This window comes from Culex quinquefasciatus, chromosome 3 (assembly GCF_015732765.1).
Source record: "Culex quinquefasciatus strain JHB chromosome 3, VPISU_Cqui_1.0_pri_paternal, whole genome shotgun sequence".
Lineage (NCBI taxonomy): Eukaryota > Metazoa > Arthropoda > Insecta > Diptera > Culicidae > Culex > Culex quinquefasciatus.
This window is the reverse complement of record NC_051863.1, coordinates 138,574,803-138,593,601: the sequence shown is the minus strand read 5'-3', so window position 1 is coordinate 138,593,601 and position 18,799 is coordinate 138,574,803. Positions and strand designations below refer to the sequence as shown.

Below are 18,799 nucleotides of genomic sequence, written 5' to 3'. Positions count from 1 at the left end.
CAGCTTGTTGGCGCGGCGCGGACATTTTGTGCAATTTAGTCCAACAGAAAAGACGCTCTTAAAAAATGGAAATTTTTCCTTCGAAACCAAAACTAGTAAAGCCCAATTAGAAAAGGCACTGTTGTTGCATGGAAACAATCGAGTGAGTTTTTATGATTTTTGTTTCGGCTGTTTAATTGAAAAATAAAGGAAAACCATTTGCCAAGGCGCCATAACACATTTGTTAATGTGTGTGCGCTTCGTCGTTTTTCGTTTTTAATGTTCAATCGTAAAAATTCATCAACTTTTCTGAGTGGGTTCATGGTCCTCGAAGGCTTTTCAGATGATTTATGGGATAGAGAAGCAGTTAACCCTTGACACTCTTCAAAACACACAAATGTGGGGTTGCTTTTTCGGGTATTTTGCTGAAGAGTAATCACACTCTTTAAAATGAAATTAAATTTTCAGATCCTGACGCGCGAGCGGAACGGGGAGAATTTCTCTGAAAACATAATCATCACACGCTAAATAAAGCAAAACCAATATTGAGGGAAAATGGGATGAGTGTGTGAGTAAATGCTCAAATATCGAAGCTACACGATAGTAGGCGGAGCCAAACGCAGTTTCCATGACGCTTCACCGCGCGCGCTCTCTCTCTCTCAGACGTGAGCAAGCGCTGTATGTACAAATGATTTGCTCTCTCTTCGCTGGTGAGAAAAAGCTCGCTCTCCGGGCAAATTCGAGCGCGCTCAAAAGCAAACAATTGCAAAACATAAAAATCAACAAAAATGCAACAAAAGTCAATCTGTTTGAGAGCAAAACAACAACAACAAAAATCGGCTCAACTTTTTTTCAGCCAGCTGATCTTTTGTTTGGCGCTCGCTCGCTCGCAAGATCACGTGCGAGAAGCACTCGGGGATGTTGCGAAGGAAGAAGCAAAAGTCCTCGCACAATCACAATCACCAATCATTCGCAGCTCCAGTTCCGTACGAGTAACGGTCGCGATTAGACGTGTGAGTGTGCTCGCGAGCAGCTAGTTGGGAGCGCCGGTTTTTGGCGCGATCTTTTATTCTGTATCGATAATTTCGTACAAACACAACCATGACGATTGGAAAAGATCGATGACGAAGAAACCGGCTGATCGGCCGGCATGGGAAAATCGCGCGAATGTGAAAATGAGGAAAAATCTCGATTGATGAAAATGGAAAAATTCTCACGCAAGAGTCGCTCTCACTGGTGGCGCTCGGAGCTGAGTGAGCGCACATTGCAGCTTATGGGAGAATTTTAATTACTAACTTGTCGTCGTTTGACCGGGGAAATGTGCAGTGATAAAACAATTATGGTCAGTGGTGGTAAATTGTGCAGACAGCTACGAGAATTGAACCGGCACCGGTGGATTGGAATTAGCGGAACAAGCAGCTACGTCTCATGTGTGCGATAGCAGTGGCAGGAGCAGTGACAACGACGTCGGTAGAGCGACAGAAGATGAAGGTAAGTGAAAGACGGAGTCGTGTTAGAATGCCGACGGTGTTTCTGTTTTGGCGGAAACATGATACAGTCATCCCTCATATTCGGAACAGTTTACAGATCGGCCAATGTTCAAAAAATCATAGCAAATCGGTAATTGAACTTAATGATTCGCTTTTACCTTCATTTGAAAGCTTTTCATGCGATCTTTCGATTGATGTATAGACCGGCTGTACATTTTTACGTTTTATATCAAGTTTTTAAAGAAAAACATTGACCCTTGAAATCCACAAATTCGGAACACTTTTTTCTTACGATGTAAACAAACTTTTTTTTTCTCTCCAGGAGTACATATTTTTAAAAAAATAATGACTTTGCACTCTGAAACCAATAAAACTCATGCTAAGTAATGTGTTGTGAATGGTCTGACAACTTTTTTTTGTGAAAATATCAGTTAAATTCAGGTGTTCCACAATTGTGGGAGACACAATAACATCCCACAATCATGAAACAGGCAATTTGGAGGCAGTGTTTTGCTGCTTAGGATAAAATAGTCTGGAAATTCAGTTTTTGTTTAAAAAGTACTACTTTTACTAGTGAGATAGCAAGAAAATGTCCAAATAAAGGCCCTAAAAATAGTAGGGTCGAGAGAAAAGCTGCATTTGACATGCTATTGACTAATTATCACAAAAGTGTTCCGAATTTGTGGGTGTTCCGAATATGTGGGATGACTTCGTAATTTTGGGGATTCATTAACGTTTCGGTTTGATTTGTTTTATATTAATTATCTTCAAAACACTTTCCTATCAGTTGACACATTTATCTTAAGACATTTGAAATAAAAACAAACATACAGCTTAGTTGTGCATTGTTGTAAAGTTATCAACAATATTCAATAAAATAATTACAAACAGTACAGACTTGATCATCTGAATGGCTTGGAAAAAATTCACTTCGGATATTTCGAATCACGAAAAAACTTTTTTTTTGTTGCCTTTTTCTCATTGTCGAGCTTGACCCCTAGATAGTTTGTAAATATCTTGAGTAAGTTTGCAATAGATATAGAGCGCTATTTGAAAAAAGCGGTTTTCTATCGGTACTCGATCAATTTACGAATTATTCACTTCAAAAATTGTTCATCTGCTCGTTACTGAAGAAACTGTCAAAATTAAATAAACTTTGAGAAAAAAAGTGTTCGCTTATCCATTTGTTTTTAGCTTCATTTTATTCGCAACACTACAAAAAAACCTCTGTTAAAATCGCGTATGCCCAAAGAAGCCATTTTGCATCATTAGTTTGTCCATATTATTTTCCATATAAATTTTGCAGCTGTCCATACAAAAATGATGTATGAAAATTTCAAAAATCTGCATCTTTTGAAGGAATTTTTTTATCGATTTGGTGTCTTGAGCAAAGTTGTAGGTATGGATAAGTACTACACTGAAAAAAAAGATACACGGTTAAAAAATATTTCGATCTTTTCAAAAAAATATATTTTCTAAATTTTTAAACCAAGACTAAAATTTTAATAGGGCGTCATATTGAATGTTCGGCCCTTTTGAAATATTAGTCTTGATTTAAATATTTTGAAAATATTGTTTTCGGAAAGATCGGAAAATTTTACAAATGTTTCATATTTTAACATTAAAAATCGGACCATTAGTTGCTGAGATATCGACATTAGAAAATGGTAGGTTGTTTGTGTGAGACTTTGAAAACATCATTTTTTCTATTTTTAAACACTTGCACGGCAATTTCTCAGCAACTAAGGGTCGTGTTGACAATGTTCAAAAAAAAATATTGAGAGTTTTCTCAGCTTTTCAAATATACTTTTATCAAAAGTGGGCAAACATGTGCACTTATTTAAAAAATTAAAAACTGCGATTATTTTTAAAAAAAGTCACCTAAAAATGGCTTCAACTTGAAAACGGTGCACTTTATCAAAATTTCGAACAATATTTAGATTTTTTGAAAAAATCAGTATTGATTCAAAAATTTATAACTCGGTCAATTATTTTTTAACATAACCTGGAAATTTCTGAAAAGTTGGCATTTGATGTCCCCTAAAAATAGTTTTTTTGCAAATCAAGTTTTAGTGACAAAAAGTTAAATGAAAAATTACATAAAACAATTATCGTGTACCGTAAACTGGGGTGACTTTGATAGCCCGGGGTGACATTGATAGAAATTTGATTTGGCCACTAATTTTGATACATCCAATGTAACAGTCTTATTTTTTCATATATGTTCGGTAATACGCTATCCCTTAATGCTTATATACTCAAAATTCTCAAAAATGTTTAGATATTAATTTGACGTGTATTTGAAAACCCTATCAAAGTCACCTCAGTTTACGGTATCAATTTTTCAGTGTAGTCCTCATCCATACTTACAACTTTGCCGATGACATCAAATCGATAAAAAAAAATCATTTAAAAGATACAGATTTTTGAATTCTCACACATCATTTTTGTAAGGACAGCTGAAAAATTTGTAAGGAAAATTATATGGACAAACTAATGATGCAAAATGGCTTTTTTGGGCATACCGAAAGCACAACACAAGAGTTTCAGCCGGATTAAAAAATACAAAAATTGAAATTCTAATAAAAGACCGATTTCGTAAAAAATTGTTCAGCAGACTACTAACTAGCTAACGAGATATCAAAAAATGATGGGTGATCAGGGACCAGGGACCACAAATACCTCTTAGAACAAAATTTCGGGTCGAGGCAACTGCTTTGTGAGTTGGCGGAGAATGACCCACATTTATTCTACACGCAGTCCTTTTACACGCTGGTTTTGTATTGCCATTTTTACTGTGTACTCCTGCAAATCTCAACCTTAAATTTTGGCAAAGAGATTCGATTGATTGATTTCTCAGCAGTGTTGGCTCCTCATGAGTGATCGATGGCTCATGCTCCCAAAGCCGTCGTCTTCATACTTTTTCTTTCTTAACGTTGAAATTGAGACACACTCATCTTTCGGAACAACACCGTCCATGAGTGTCCGATTTGTTAATCATTCACCGAGTTCGAATCCCGGTGTTTTTTCGGGAGGTTTTTTTTTGCCAACATGACACATGATTAATGATCCACAACCGATTCCGTTTGCATCGATCAGTTGTGAGAACAATCTCTCTATCTCCTCGCGATGATGTCGAGATGCCACCCCGGTAGTTGTGTGTGTACGGAAGAAGTTTTCTGCTGTTATCTGCCGGCTGAGAACATGCGACTCAGCGATAAAGCCGCACAATAAACAACATAATATGTTAATATCAATAAAACTGTTGAAATACTACCGATTTATTCCTTTTCCCCCTTCTTTGTATCTTCTTTTCGGCAGTTATCGAGGTTAATCCATTGGACGGAATGGGATGTGCTGGGCGATCGGTGCCAGGCTTTGAACCCCGAAAAGAAGCAATTTCCCAGGGGCCACTCGGGTTGCACACCGGGCTCCAAGAGCGGAGGGAATTCCGCTTTAATAAAGTTAAACGTCACATAACTTATCCTAAAGATGCTGGATTGGATCGGTCAGCGCAGGCCAGCGAGCGAGCGATTTTCTTTTTTCTCTTGACATTTTGGGCTTTTTTTTGTTTTCTGGTCGTGGTGGCCCCACTCGGGTCGAATACATTCTTTCATTCTCTGTGTTTCATTTTTTATGTGCGTAAGCCTTTCTTCGAATATCTTATCAGCGAGTCGGTTGGCAGAGTTGTGGTGGCAATATCGAATTTCATTCGTGATTGAGCAAAGCATTTTGGGCTTCCGTTTCCCAGTGCCATGATTATGTTATGGAAGATTTCGTAGGTTGCATCAGCGAAATTTTCCCATCAGTAATATGAAAGGAATTGAAAAAAATCAATTAATTTAAAAAATGTAGATTTACTCCATTTCATGAGTTTAAAATTTAAGGCTCAATATTGTAAATGTTAACTTTTTCCAAATATTTTTTAAAGTATTTGAAGAGGGTTCTTGGCTAACATCAAATGATTTTTTTCAGTCTAGAAATAGTTTTTCATAGTAAAATTTCTTGGTAGAAACGTTGAAGGTACACGAAACATTTCAGTAAGAGTAAACTAAATCTGCGATGATTAATACCCGATTAGAGCCGTGAACCTTTTGGTGCAATAAATTCCAAAAACCTCGTGCGTACTGTCAAACAAACCGCCCAGCTTCCGAAAACATACTCTCAAAGAGTAGCAGAGAGAGAGCATTAAAACAGACTCCGGTGCGGGATGTTGGCACAATTTATCATACTTTGGGGTCAGATTTATCACATCACTAATCCAGACAGATGATGTGCGCAAAACTTCAGTAGTTGCTCGCCTCGCGCTTGACTTAATAGCTTCTTAATTATTTCTTCCCTCGACCCCACTTTAGAGTAATCTGGCGGTGATGGTGGTGGTTTTTGGTAATAATAATAATCATCATCATCGGGTGTTCCCGTGGGTTGGCCAAAACCTGGTGCCTGGTCAAGGAGGGGTTGAACCCAAAAAGAAAAAAAGATAAAGTTTCGCCGCCAAAGTTCTTTCACGGCTCATAATTCATATTTTGCTGCATAATGGTGGGTTATGAATTATGATGGCAAACACACACTCACTCACAGTGTCGGTGTGTGTTTCGTGTTAAGAATACAGATTGTACCTGTCTGTATTGCATTGGAATGGAAAGGGGGAAAAAAAAGTTCAAAAACTTGCTGCATCGCGATCGGCTTATGCATATTCCACGCGGCAAAGCACCGTGCAAAGAATGGCTGAGATTTCAATGGACGCGTTTATTTTTCAGTGTTTGCGCTGTCATTCTACACGCCCTCGGAATTTTGACGGGGATGAAGGTGTACCTTAGAAGGTGCATCAATTGTTGAAGCTCTGGGAGGTCTTGAACCAGGATTTGTTTTGAGAAAAACATATTGAAATATTTAAGTGCAACGAATGTTCAGAGATTTGAATAAAAAAATATATTATTCAAAAAAATAAAACAAATTTCATTTGCGCAAGAATATTACAAAGTCATCAGGGTCAACCTGCTCAAAATCATTGAAATATTGTTTTTATTTTTCCAATTATTATCTAACAGGTAATTAAGTTCCGAGCTATGCTTACATAATTGATTCCAGTGTTTATAATTAATTATATTTTTTGGAAATTCAATAAAAATTGGTACAAGCCTCAAGACTTTATAATTTAGTTGCTTCAAACAATGAAAAATGAATGCTCTAAATTGAGCGAACAATTCTTAAAACATTATTTGCGGAGCAACATAATTTTAACAGCTGGGACTATTTTGCAAATTGTGAGACATCAGGTGTCTATTCAACAAAATCTCTCCAGCGCGCTACGAGTTTTGTAAAAATGAGCAAACCTCTGAAATTTTTTGGTGCCTTCGGTATGCCCAAAGAACCCATTTTGCATCACTAGTTTGTCCATATAATTTTCCATACAAATTTGGCAGCTATCCATGCATGAAAATTCAAAAATCTGTATCTTTTGAAGGAGTTTTTTGATCGTTCTGCTGTCTTCGGCAAAGTTGTAAGTATATATAAGGACTACACTGAAAAAAATATACGCGGTAATTTTTTTGTGATTTTTAATTTAACCTTTTGTCACTAAAACTTGATTTCTAAAAAAACACTATATTTTATATTTTCTGATATGTTTCGGGGATATTAAATGCCATCTTTCCAGAAAAAAAAAATCAGAATAGGCAAAAAATCTTGGACCAATTTATAAATTTTTGAATCAATACTAATTTTTTTCAAAAAATCTAAATATTGGTCGCAAAAATTTTTCAACTTCATTTTTCGATGTAAATTCGAATTTTCAATCAAAAAGTACTTTTTTTTTGTAGAGCCTTGAAACCACTGCGACCAATTATAGGAATATTGTGGTATGACTCATTTTTTTATAGCAAAATCAGGTTGACCCAGCACCATGGAACGGTGATAGGCGGCTCCTGTTTACTGCGTTTTGTCCCAGTTAGGGTCGACTTTTTTGATGAAGTCTATGACCCTGCCGAGACGGAACCTAATTAAATCGGAGGGCTGTAAGACCCCTTTCCCAAAAATTGAAATTCTACTTTGAATCAAGGCACCGCAATTGCATAGCAAGTGCTCTGATGTTTCAGTTTCCATTTGACAAAATCGACATATTGATCACCCTTAATTTTTTTTTTGTCTGGTTTCAGTAATTCCCGGGATGATTTCTCATTGGGGAAAATAAATCTTTTTGCCTGTCTGGAAGTATCTGTAGTATTCCAAATAAATTGAACTGTTGATAATTCCCAAATTTTAAGCTCCATTTTCATAGAGCAGTCTGGAACACCAAAGAAGGGCTCTGGACCAATAAAATCAGTCTCCGATCTTTTCCTTCAAGGCTTAATATTTTTTTAAAAAGTATTTTAGTGAAATTTGATAAAGTGCACCGTTTTCAGGTTTAAGCCATTTTTAGGTAACTTTTTTGGAATTAGTTGCAATTATTCATGTTTTAAAATTAGTGCCCCTGTTTGTCCACTTTTGAAAAAATATTTTTAAAAGGCTGAGAAAATTCTCTATATTTTGCTTTTTCGAACTTTGTTGATACGACCCTTAGTTGCTGAGATATTGCCATGAAATGATTTAAAAGCTGGAAAATTGATGTTTTCTAAGTCTCACCCAACAACGCACAATTTTCTAATGTCGATATCTCAGCAACTAATGGTCCAATTTTCAATATTTAAATATGAAACATTTGTGAGATTTTCCGATTTTTTCGAAAACAATATTTTCTTTTTTATAATGAATGTTTGGCCCGTTTTGAAAGCCGGATTAAACATTTAAAAAAAATAAAAAAAGACCGATTTCGTAGAGAATAGCTCAAATGTCCTCTAACGCCAGAGAATACTCAAGCAGGAAATTGATGTACAGCCCACAAATTGTTGATGTAAATAATATAAAGAAAAGTAGATTTGTGAAAACGTAGAGAATTATACTATACTTTTCTTGGGATGAACGATTTTTCAAGTTTCGAACAATTAGAATCTTCCTGAAGACTATGTTTTTTAAATCTACTTTTGTCGAAAGCTTCAAAACATAGTTGAAGCACTGATCCTACTGATCCCGATGTCCACAACGGATCACCCCGTTCCAAATTCTTCCAATGCATGTCGTTGCTCGTGAGATCAATAAAAAGCAAGGAACGTTTTCGTATGCTAATTTAATTTGTTTTCATTGCCTTCTGCCTGCCTGGCTGGTTCCGATTCCGGATGGCCGGAGTGGCACTCTCTCCTTAGGGTTTCGCCAAAACCCAGCAACGACGGTCCACACATTGCGGTCCCCAATAGTTCGCTCGTACGTAACACTGGTGGTTCTCGGTCGGAAACGAAAACAAAACTGTGCAAAATGCAAATTTTCGTGTTGGTGAAAGAGAACGTCCCCCGCCGCAGAGGTTTCTTGTTTTTATTTTTATGCACAAAAAATAACACCGTGTCACTTAATGGGACTTTGATGCTCGAGTTCGGGAGAGTAAATGACCTCCATATTTTGGCGCTGGACCCCGGTTGCGTGGCCCGCCCGGGAGGTTTGCTGCTTTTTAATTAGCCATCAAAGTACCCAATACGGTCTCTCTCTCTCGCTGCACGGTTCGATGATCCGCGCGGGACCGCGGTCTCCTGGCGGCCGAGGTTTCGGAAAGGAGTGTGTGCGCGCGCGCGTTAATTACCGTCCTCAACGGCCGGCGAAGACACGATCGAGTCGCGGCAGAACATGCTGCTGTTGCCGGAGGAACCCGTCGTCCCGTAATCCTGTGCGCCAAATGGGCTCGTATAGCTGTCAGGTGTTGATGGAGCCGTGAGTAAAGTATCGTCCGCGGATCGGTTCTGGGCGGTGACATGGTAAAAGGCGACGACCGATGGTTCGCCGGAGGGGGTCCCGTGAGGCGGCATGGCTGCGAGCGGTGGGAGACAGGGATGGGAAAGTTCTGTTTTTCATGAGGAAATTTTCACAAATGGCATTCCAAAAGTTGGTATTTCTGTACACATTATGACAGGGTGGCCACTCTAGTCGGAAAGAGTTGGGAATTCAACAAAATCTGCCAAAAAACGGGAAAAAGTCGGGAATTTGTGATTTTTTGTCAAAAAGTCGGGAACAGTTATGAATCCCAAACAAACTTGTTTGAAAATTATGTTATAGCTCTGTGCTGGTAGTTTGATATTTTAACAACACTGATCAAGAGATTTTTATTAATTTTTGTTTATCAAACAAGAGGTAACATCAAACTTAAACCAACAACAAAGTTAATTAAAACTAATGTTAAATAGAGCCTAATTTTAACGATTATGGCCAGCGTAAAGTTATGGTTCTAATTCTTTTTGTCACATTACATCGATTGAATATTTGATAAAAGATATCAACTTGAGTTTGGCAACGGTTTTTTGTTCGCGGTAATTTTTTATTAATTAATTTCAGACATTTTTTTACTAAATGGTTTTCTTTGAACTTTTTGTGAGTACTATAGATAAAGCTTTATTTTTAGTTAACGCAAACTAAAATACCGGGTTGGGATTTAAGCACCTGGTTTTGCAAAATATCAAAGGTGCTGTGCTTTAGTTGTCACCGGAACCCAATTTTTATTGGTGCGTATAATAAGCACTTGACTTCAAGGTGCTTATTTTTTGACTGTTTTTTTTTATGTTTGTGTCCAGTGATTTAGTTTAAGAAAGAAAATTAGTTTCCCTTCAGTAAAAAACTAGTGTTAAGTGAAAAAAATCATTTCAAATTGCTGAAAAAAGTGTTGAGATTGTTTAAATAAATAAACTGATTTGCTGAAAGAACTGGGTACTGGAAAAAAGCAAAAAAAAGGTTTTTTTTTGTGCCCACGAAAGGCTTCCGAAGTTTCGTTATGGCTGAAAATGTCCTGACAATTTAATTCTGAAGAAAATATTCACAGGTAAGAAATTGTGTACTCACAATAATTGATCACGCAACAATATCAAAGAAAATTACGACATTTTTTAAAGTGAAAATTGAAAATAACTACATTTAACAGACTGGGAAGTTTTAGGCACCGGCTTTGAATATAATCACCAAGCACAGCACCCAATTATTTTGCAGTGAGGTGCTTATCAAAGTTACCGTACTCTAAGTGCAAGTTCTTATTTCCCTTCCCTGCTAAAATATCGAATAAAATCCAATCGTTGTTCGTTCTGAATGAATAAATGGAAAAACTGTTTTTATGTTTTGAAAACATTAACAAATATTGAAATTTAAAATTAAAACTAGGAAATTTTGATTTAAGTTGTTAATAATATGATTAATGAATTTGTCTCTTCAATCTTTTGAATCTTAATATGTGGTAAACATAGAATCTTATCAAACTGATATTTTCACTGAAATATATTAAAGCAGGTAACTGATAACTAGATAAATAACCATTGATTAAAAAAAATCAATATCAAAATAAACAAAATATGAAGGGAACCTAAAAAATCATTTATTTAAAAGAAAAACAAGAAAACAAAGAATAAAATTTAAATTCAGTTAAATTAAACTTTTACCATTTCTAGTTGAAACGAAGTATCAAAAACTATTAGAACTAAACTTAAAAATGTTAAAAAAAAGAATCGTCCAAAAATTACATGGGACAATTATGCGTAGAACGCATACGCTTGCGATTGCCAATTTTATAAATAAACATTTAAATTATAAGACTGATTGTTAATGGGTAAACTCTGAATCAAATTAAAGGATGCTTTCATTTTTGAAATATTTTTTTAGGATTTTGTTGATAAGTTTCTGTTTTTACCAAAAATATCAACTGTTTGATTTTTTTCAAATTTATTTAAAAATTTGTCGATGATTATTTTGACTTTTTTTTATGAATAGTTTTTTGTTCGGAATCATTTTTCAGATGAGAATTACCGTAAAACGGGGTGGCCTTGATAGCCGGGGTGACTTTGATAGGTTTGTGATTTTTCCGTAAAATGAAGAGAAAAATTAAAAAACGTAAGGAATTGTTTAAAATCATACTGACTGTGATAGAGAACTGTTCTAGAGGACTCTTCTTAAAATTTTGAAAAGTTTAAAAAGTTAGATAACTATAGCTAAGAAAATGTTGATGAATGTCATTATTTTAAACTTCTTAAAGTGTCATGATTTTCTCAATGAACATGATTTTGAATCGGAAAACGGAATTTTCGGATTCTTTGGACATTTTACCACTAGGAAAAGGTTAAATGAGTTTGTAAATAATAAAAAATATATGTTTTTGAAACACAATTTAAAAAAATGTCCAAATTTATAGGCGATTGTAAAATGTGAAAACTTGTGATTCGTGTTTCGAATTCAGTATAAAATGCCATATAAATAGATAATTTTACAAACTTAACTAGTTTTCTCAAATTTCAGGCAAAATTCCGACTTTTTAACAATTTTACCTAAAATTAATATGTATTTTGTTAATTAAACTTAGTAAACTAAATATAAACATTGATTTTTTTCTCAAAAACTATATCAGCTACTTTAGTTATGATATATTTAACGTACAAATAAAGTTTGAACATCTTGAATATGATTTAAACAAGAAAAACTATGACTATCAAAGTCACCTCGGAATTTAAAATAAGAATTTTTAACGTAACTATTTTTTTCTAAACACAATTGAAAAAACTTTTTTTTTCCAAAAACGTGCATGGACTTTGTGTGGCCTACCCCAGTACATGTTTTAAAAATAATTATCTTGAGAAAAACCTTACCTGATGGAAAATATCTCAAAAACAAATTGAAATCCTATCAAAGTCACCCCGGTGTATGGTAACTCTGATTTTAACTCTCTGATTGGGTTTCCACGCTTCATACAAAAAGTTTGAATTTTGTATGGAGAACAAATCACGGAGGAGTGTTGGGTTGGGAATATAGCAATTGTTCAGCTCCTTTAGAGGTCCTTAACAACTCCATAAAATGTAGGAACGATTGGTTTAGTCACCACCATGGCTTAGTAATTTGTTTTTGTTTGTAAATTTCCACGAGAAAACCTTTGTTTTGTTTTTGATCTTAAATTTAACAGACTCGTATTAAGTTGTTCAAAAAGTGTATTTAAACTTTGCATGATTTCTATTAATATTGTTAACTCCTACACGGAGAAAAAAAAGTTCTCAAAATCTTGAACAAGTGATCATGAAATTATGAACCACGAACAAAGTGTTCAAATTACGTGGTACGTTTTTCAAAAACGTACCATGGGAATTGTTCGCGGTTTTTTTTTCTTTTTTTGAACGCTTGTTCACGATTTTGGAAACTCTTTTTTCTCCGTGTAATTCAATTTGTTTTACTATTTACATGATTTTTTCTATTTATCAAATTAATATTTTTTTTTCATAGAATTTCTTATCCCCTTAAATATGCTTTTGAGCTTGAGGATGTCTTGAAACTATCATTCTACGATTTCAATCCCCCATCACTGCCCTGGCGTGGGGACAATTAAAACGACGGGAGGGCCCAAGCACACCAGCTCATCGTCCCATTAAGTAGACTCAGGACTCACAGAGGAGGCGGCCCCATCCCGTGCCTCCCCTTTGCCAGTCCAGGGCGGCTTGTGCTGTGACGATTATGATGACGACGTGTGATCACTCTGACTCGTGGTCGTGCGGCCTTTTATGTGCGCCTAAGACGGGCCATTGAATTATTAATTATTTAGTTCGGGGTCATAACTTGATAACTTTATGTCTATCCGGCTCGCGCGGGTCGTTGAGATTACAGGAGAGTCGTTGGCTTTGAAGTTTGACGATCTGGAACGATATAGTCTGGGTATTTTATACTTAAACAGTGATGTATCTATTTGAACTGGTTAGTTTGTTTTAGTATGATCTAGAGAGAGCTCTTTTGTTGGTGACCTCAGCCGAAGCCAATTCACACACCTGTTAGCAAGGTAAATTTTGTAAATTAAATCTACGATAAGCAACCACCAAACGCTCATCAATCCCACAATGAGTCGAAGGTTTTCGGTTAATGTGCATATGGTTTCAACCCGATAACCAGCATCCAACTGTTTTCTCGCTCAAAACAAACACGATATGGGGGGAAACAGTTTGATTTCTATTAACTCCCAACAATCTTCCCATAATATCCAGCCAATATGGCCCTCGGTTGAGAGGTCGTAAAATGCAAAGCATCCGTTCCGTACAGCTGTGCGCGTCAACCTTCTGCTATACCCGAGTACGGAACACGTCTCCTTCAGCACCGTCATGAAACTGCAAAAGGGGTTCGTGTGTGATTCGATTGTTTTGATTGGAAGGTGATATCGCAAATCACTACAAAAAGAGAGGAGGATATCACATCGTTTCGATCGGGTAATAGGTACCTACATCAAAGAAATTTGTTTTAAACGAAAATGTACAAATCATCTGCGGCGCGCTAAGGTTGTTTTATATCGTGTTGCACACCAAACTTGGGAAGAGGCAGAGGGTCGTGTGCTGGAACGTAGAATCTGTTATCTGCAATCTACTCACTCTGCTGGAGCTTCTCCGCAACTTCGAAGCAAGTCTCCGGACGAAGGCAGTGGCAAACTTCATTCATACAACAAACTTGAGCGGCGTCATACTCTGTCGACACATTTTTTGTTTTGTTTTATTTTTGCTGAGCAGTTCTTCCTAAAATTGTTCAGGAGACAAAAAAAAAAGGCTGCATTGTATGGACAACTAAATTTTCACGGAGATCTTTTGTCCATGATCACGAATCCGAGGTCCGTTCCATTTTTGAACATGCGAAAAAAGAGGTGTTTTTCAATAATTTGCAGCCTGAAACGGTGATGAGATATAAATTTGGTGTTGAAGGGACTTTTATGTAAAATTGTACGCCCGATTTGATGGCGTACTCAGAATTTAAAAAAAAAAAACGTATTTTTCATCTAAAAAAAAAAACACTAAAAAAGTTTTAAAAAGTCTTCCATTTTCCGTTACCTGACTGTAAAAAAATTGTAACATGTTATTTTAAGAGAAATTAAATGTACTTTTCGGATCTACATTGACCCAGAAGGGTCATTTTTTCATTTCTAATCTAATCTAATCTAATCAGACCCTAGCGCAGCCAATCTTTCGAAGGGATCCTGGAGAGTGCCTTAGGTTAGATGACGCCTAGCACTCTTCTTGTCATTTATTAACATTTGTAGTGCGCCATTGCATCGGAATGCATTGAAACATCACAAGTGTTAAACCGGCCAGGCCTACTGCGTAAAGCCGTATCGCAGAGATGACTCGTAATTGGGTTGAGTTTGAGCACTGAGTGTTCGAACAACAACACAATTCTGAATCGACAGGGGAGGAAGAAGCGTGGGGAGTGGGGACACACCACCATACGCTCCGAGATTTTTGGTTGTATTCGTTGGGAGCACCATGCTAAGAAGGTTTGGTACTCCGGGACCCTCTGGGATGGGACATTGTATTTCCACGAATGCCCTGGACTCTATTTGCCGTGGTTATAGCGCCACAACTTTCTCTCTGTAACAGTATTCCTAATTCCAGTCCTCGCTCACCAAGTCGTCATGGCCTAGTGGTTAGCATTTTTGCTTACCAATCCAAAGGACGGAGGATCGAACCCCGCCTCGAGCGACTTTGATTTTTCGTTCATATTCATCATTCCAAATGTATGTGTTCTTAACTTTCTCGTTGGGAGCAGATGGGCATCGAACCCAGAACCATTCGCTTACAAAGCGAACACCGTAACCAGTCAGCCACGGCCGCTCCTCAGAAGGGTCATTTTTTCATTTAGAACAAAATTTTTCATTTTAAAATTTCGTGTTTTTTCTAACTATGCAGGGTTATTTTCTAGAGTGTAAGAATGTTCTACAAAGTTGTAGAGCAGACAATAACAAAAAAAAATTTATAAACATAAGGGGTTTGCTTACGAACGTCACAAGTCACGGATACGTGTAAATTTTTTGCAATTTTTGAAAATTTAGTATAAATTTTTAGATTGTTAGGTTTTTTTTTGGAAAACATTAAATTTTTCACAAATCGTCTTTTTTTTGCAAAACATTAAATTTTTAACAAAATATCATTTTTTTTCAAAGAAACAATTAAAAAAACATACGGTATTTTCAAAATAGTTCATAAAAACATCCCAAGTAACATTTTTTTCCAGAAGTTCTACAAGAGCTCTTTAAGATAGCTACAGCATAGCATTTTGGACCGCGGTAGGATAAAACTCTCTTCAAGTACTCTTCCAAACTCCTGAAGAAGTTTTGAAGAGAATTTTATCCTACCGCGGTCCAAACTGCTATGCTGTAGCTATCGTGAAGAGCTTTTGTAGAACTCCTGGAAAAAAATGTTACTTGGGATGAGTATTTTTTTCAAAACAAACTGTAATTTAGCGAAAATACTTGCAAAATTTTACTTCGTTTGAAACCCATATTGCAATTTACATAAATTTTAGTGTACAAGTACGATAATTTGTAAAAAAAATGGTATTTTACAAAAACACTTGAATAAATTAAAAATGCATTCAAAATGTCATTTATAATGTAAATTCTGAAAATTTGAGTATTTTCGCAAAAAATACGGCATTTTCTGAAAATTTTATTATTTAAAAAAATGAAATCATGTGAAAATGCATACAAATTTCTGGCCAACATTGCAAATTATAAAAATATGAGTATTTTGGTAAAACAAGGTATTTTATGAAATTTTATTATTTTACATTAAAAAAAACTCTGATAAATTTTATGATGCATATGAGCCATTCCCTACGAAATCGACCGAATTCGATATTTTTTTTTATTTTTGTAAATTTTTATTTTTTGTATTCTTTGATTTTTACCATTTGTATTATTTGTATTTTTTTATTTGGTTTAAACTTTGTGGGGACCTTCCCTATGGAGCTATTTTTGTCATTTGTTCACCCATACAAGTCGCCATACAAAAATGGTACGTAAATATTCGAAATCTGTACCGTGTACCTTTTGAATGAATTTTATGATTAATTTGGAGTCTTCAGGAAAGTTGTAGGTATTGTTGAGGAATATTCAGAATAAATAGGTATACGAAAAAAGGCGATTTTTCAATTGACTTTTTTCACAAAAACTCAATTTTCCAAAATACGTATTATTTTTTATTTTCGAGATTTTTGATATGTTTTAGAAGACAAAAACCCGCAATTTTTGAGCCATAGAGAAGTATGGACAAACATTCTGCCGCTGAGTTATGAATTTAAAATTCCATGCAAAAAAACTGACCCAATTTTTTTTATGTAAAATTGAATTTGCAATCTAAAAGTACTTAACAATTATTTTTTAATATAGGGCCGCGTTTTCAATAAATAGTCACCGAATGTTTGATTTAAGCGAATTATTTGCAATTTTTTTAATTTTAAAAAATACTATGACTATGACTAAGTACTTTTCGATTGCAAATTCAATTTCACCTTAAAAATGAAGTTCAAAAAATTTTTAGTACAAGATTTCACCATTTAAAAAAAATGGTTCATACTTCTGCAAAATTTTGTTAATTCAAAAATCGGAAGAGAATTTTATCCTACCGCGGTCCAAACTGCTATGCTGTAGCTATCGTGAAGAGCTTTTGTAGAACTCCTGGAAAAAAATGTTACTTGGGATGAGTATTTTTTTCAAAACAAACTGTAATTTAGCGAAAATACTTGCAAAATTTTACTTCGTTTGAAACCCATATTGCAATTTACATAAATTTTAGTGTACAAGTACGATAATTTGTAAAAAAAATGGTATTTTACAAAAACACTTGAATAAATTAAAAATGCATTCAAAATGTCATTTATAATGTAAATTCTGAAAATTTGAGTATTTTCGCAAAAAATACGGCATTTTCTGAAAATTTTATTATTTAAAAAAATGAAATCATGTGAAAATGCATACAAATTTCTGGCCAACATTGCAAATTATAAAAATATGAGTATTTTGGTAAAACAAGGTATTTTATGAAATTTTATTATTTTACATTAAAAAAAACTCTGATAAATTTTATGATGCATATGAGCCATTCCCTACGAAATCGACCGAATTCGATATTTTTTTTTATTTTTGTAAATTTTTATTTTTGTATTCTTTGATTTTTACCATTTGTATTATTTGTATTTTTTTATTTGGTTTAAACTTTGTGGGGACCTTCCCTATGGAGCTATTTTTGTCATTTGTTCACCCATACAAGTCGCCATACAAAAATGGTACGTAAATATTCGAAATCTGTACCGTGTACCTTTTGAATGAATTTTATGATTAATTTGGAGTCTTCAGGAAAGTTGTAGGTATTGTTGAGGAATATTCAGAATAAATAGGTATACGAAAAAAGGCGATTTTTCAATTGACTTTTTTCACAAAAACTCAATTTTCCAAAATACGTATTATTTTTTATTTTCGAGATTTTTTGATATGTTTTAGAAGACAAAAACCCGCAATTTTTGAGCCATAGAGAAGTATGGACAAACATTCTGCCGCTGAGTTATGAATTTAAAATTCCATGCAAAAAAACTGACCCAATTTTTTTTATGTAAAATTGAATTTGCAATCTAAAAGTACTTAACAATTATTTTTTAATATAGGGCCGCGTTTTCAATAAATAGTCACCGAATGTTTGATTTAAGCGAATTATTTGCAATTTTTTTAATTTTAAAAAATACTATGACTATGACTAAGTACTTTTCGATTGCAAATTCAATTTCACCTTAAAAATGAAGTTCAAAAAATTTTTAGTACAAGATTTCACCATTTAAAAAAAATGGTTCATACTTCTGCAAAATTTTGTTAATTCAAAAATCACAATTTCCGGTTTTGATAGAGAATTGCTCATATGAAATTTCACATCGTTTGAAATTTGTGTATTTTCAAAATAAACGGTATTTTGTGAAAATGTTTCAGCATTTCTCGGATAGTTTTCAAAAAGCCGTAAGAGCCAATAGTAAACAAAGCCTTTTTGCCTCAGTATTCGACCTACTTACGGAAATCAATTTTAAAAATGCTTAAGATTGTTCATCTACATGTCTTTCAAGTGGCCCAAACTTAAAAATAAATGAAATTTTGTTGCAATTTGAAGAAATACAAATATAAGTGTCAGAGGTTACGGTGACTCTTACGGCTTTTTGAAAACTCACCCGAGATTTGAACTTTGAAACTTACTACATTATCATTATGGATACGATTATCGCCAGAATTATCGTAATAAAGATAACGATAAACATTGTCGTTAAAACTGTTTAGGTTATCAAACTATTTATCTCTTAAAAATCTTACTTAAAACCATTAATTTGCATTCAAGGGAGCCAAAATCAGTTGAAACGAGGAGGACCACAGATCTTTTTGGAAAAAAAAAGTTTATTTATCTTAAATAATGATTTTTGTAACCACTCTACCTCGGCTAAGATGT

The 18,799-nt window shown here is 34.8% G+C and overlaps 1 protein-coding gene across 1 annotated transcript in view; it reads left to right on the top strand.

The window, feature by feature from the left end:
• The first annotated feature begins 1,178 nt into the window (after positions 1-1,178).
• The window catches only part of LOC6034576 (LIM/homeobox protein Awh), a 58,278-nt gene continuing 40,657 nt past the window's right edge, over positions 1,179-18,799 (top strand). The window contains exon 1 of the mRNA XM_038264228.1: positions 1,179-1,470. Coding sequence (XP_038120156.1) covers positions 1,408-1,470 — 63 coding nt within the window. The 5' untranslated portion in view covers positions 1,179-1,407. The remainder of the gene's footprint in view (positions 1,471-18,799) is intronic.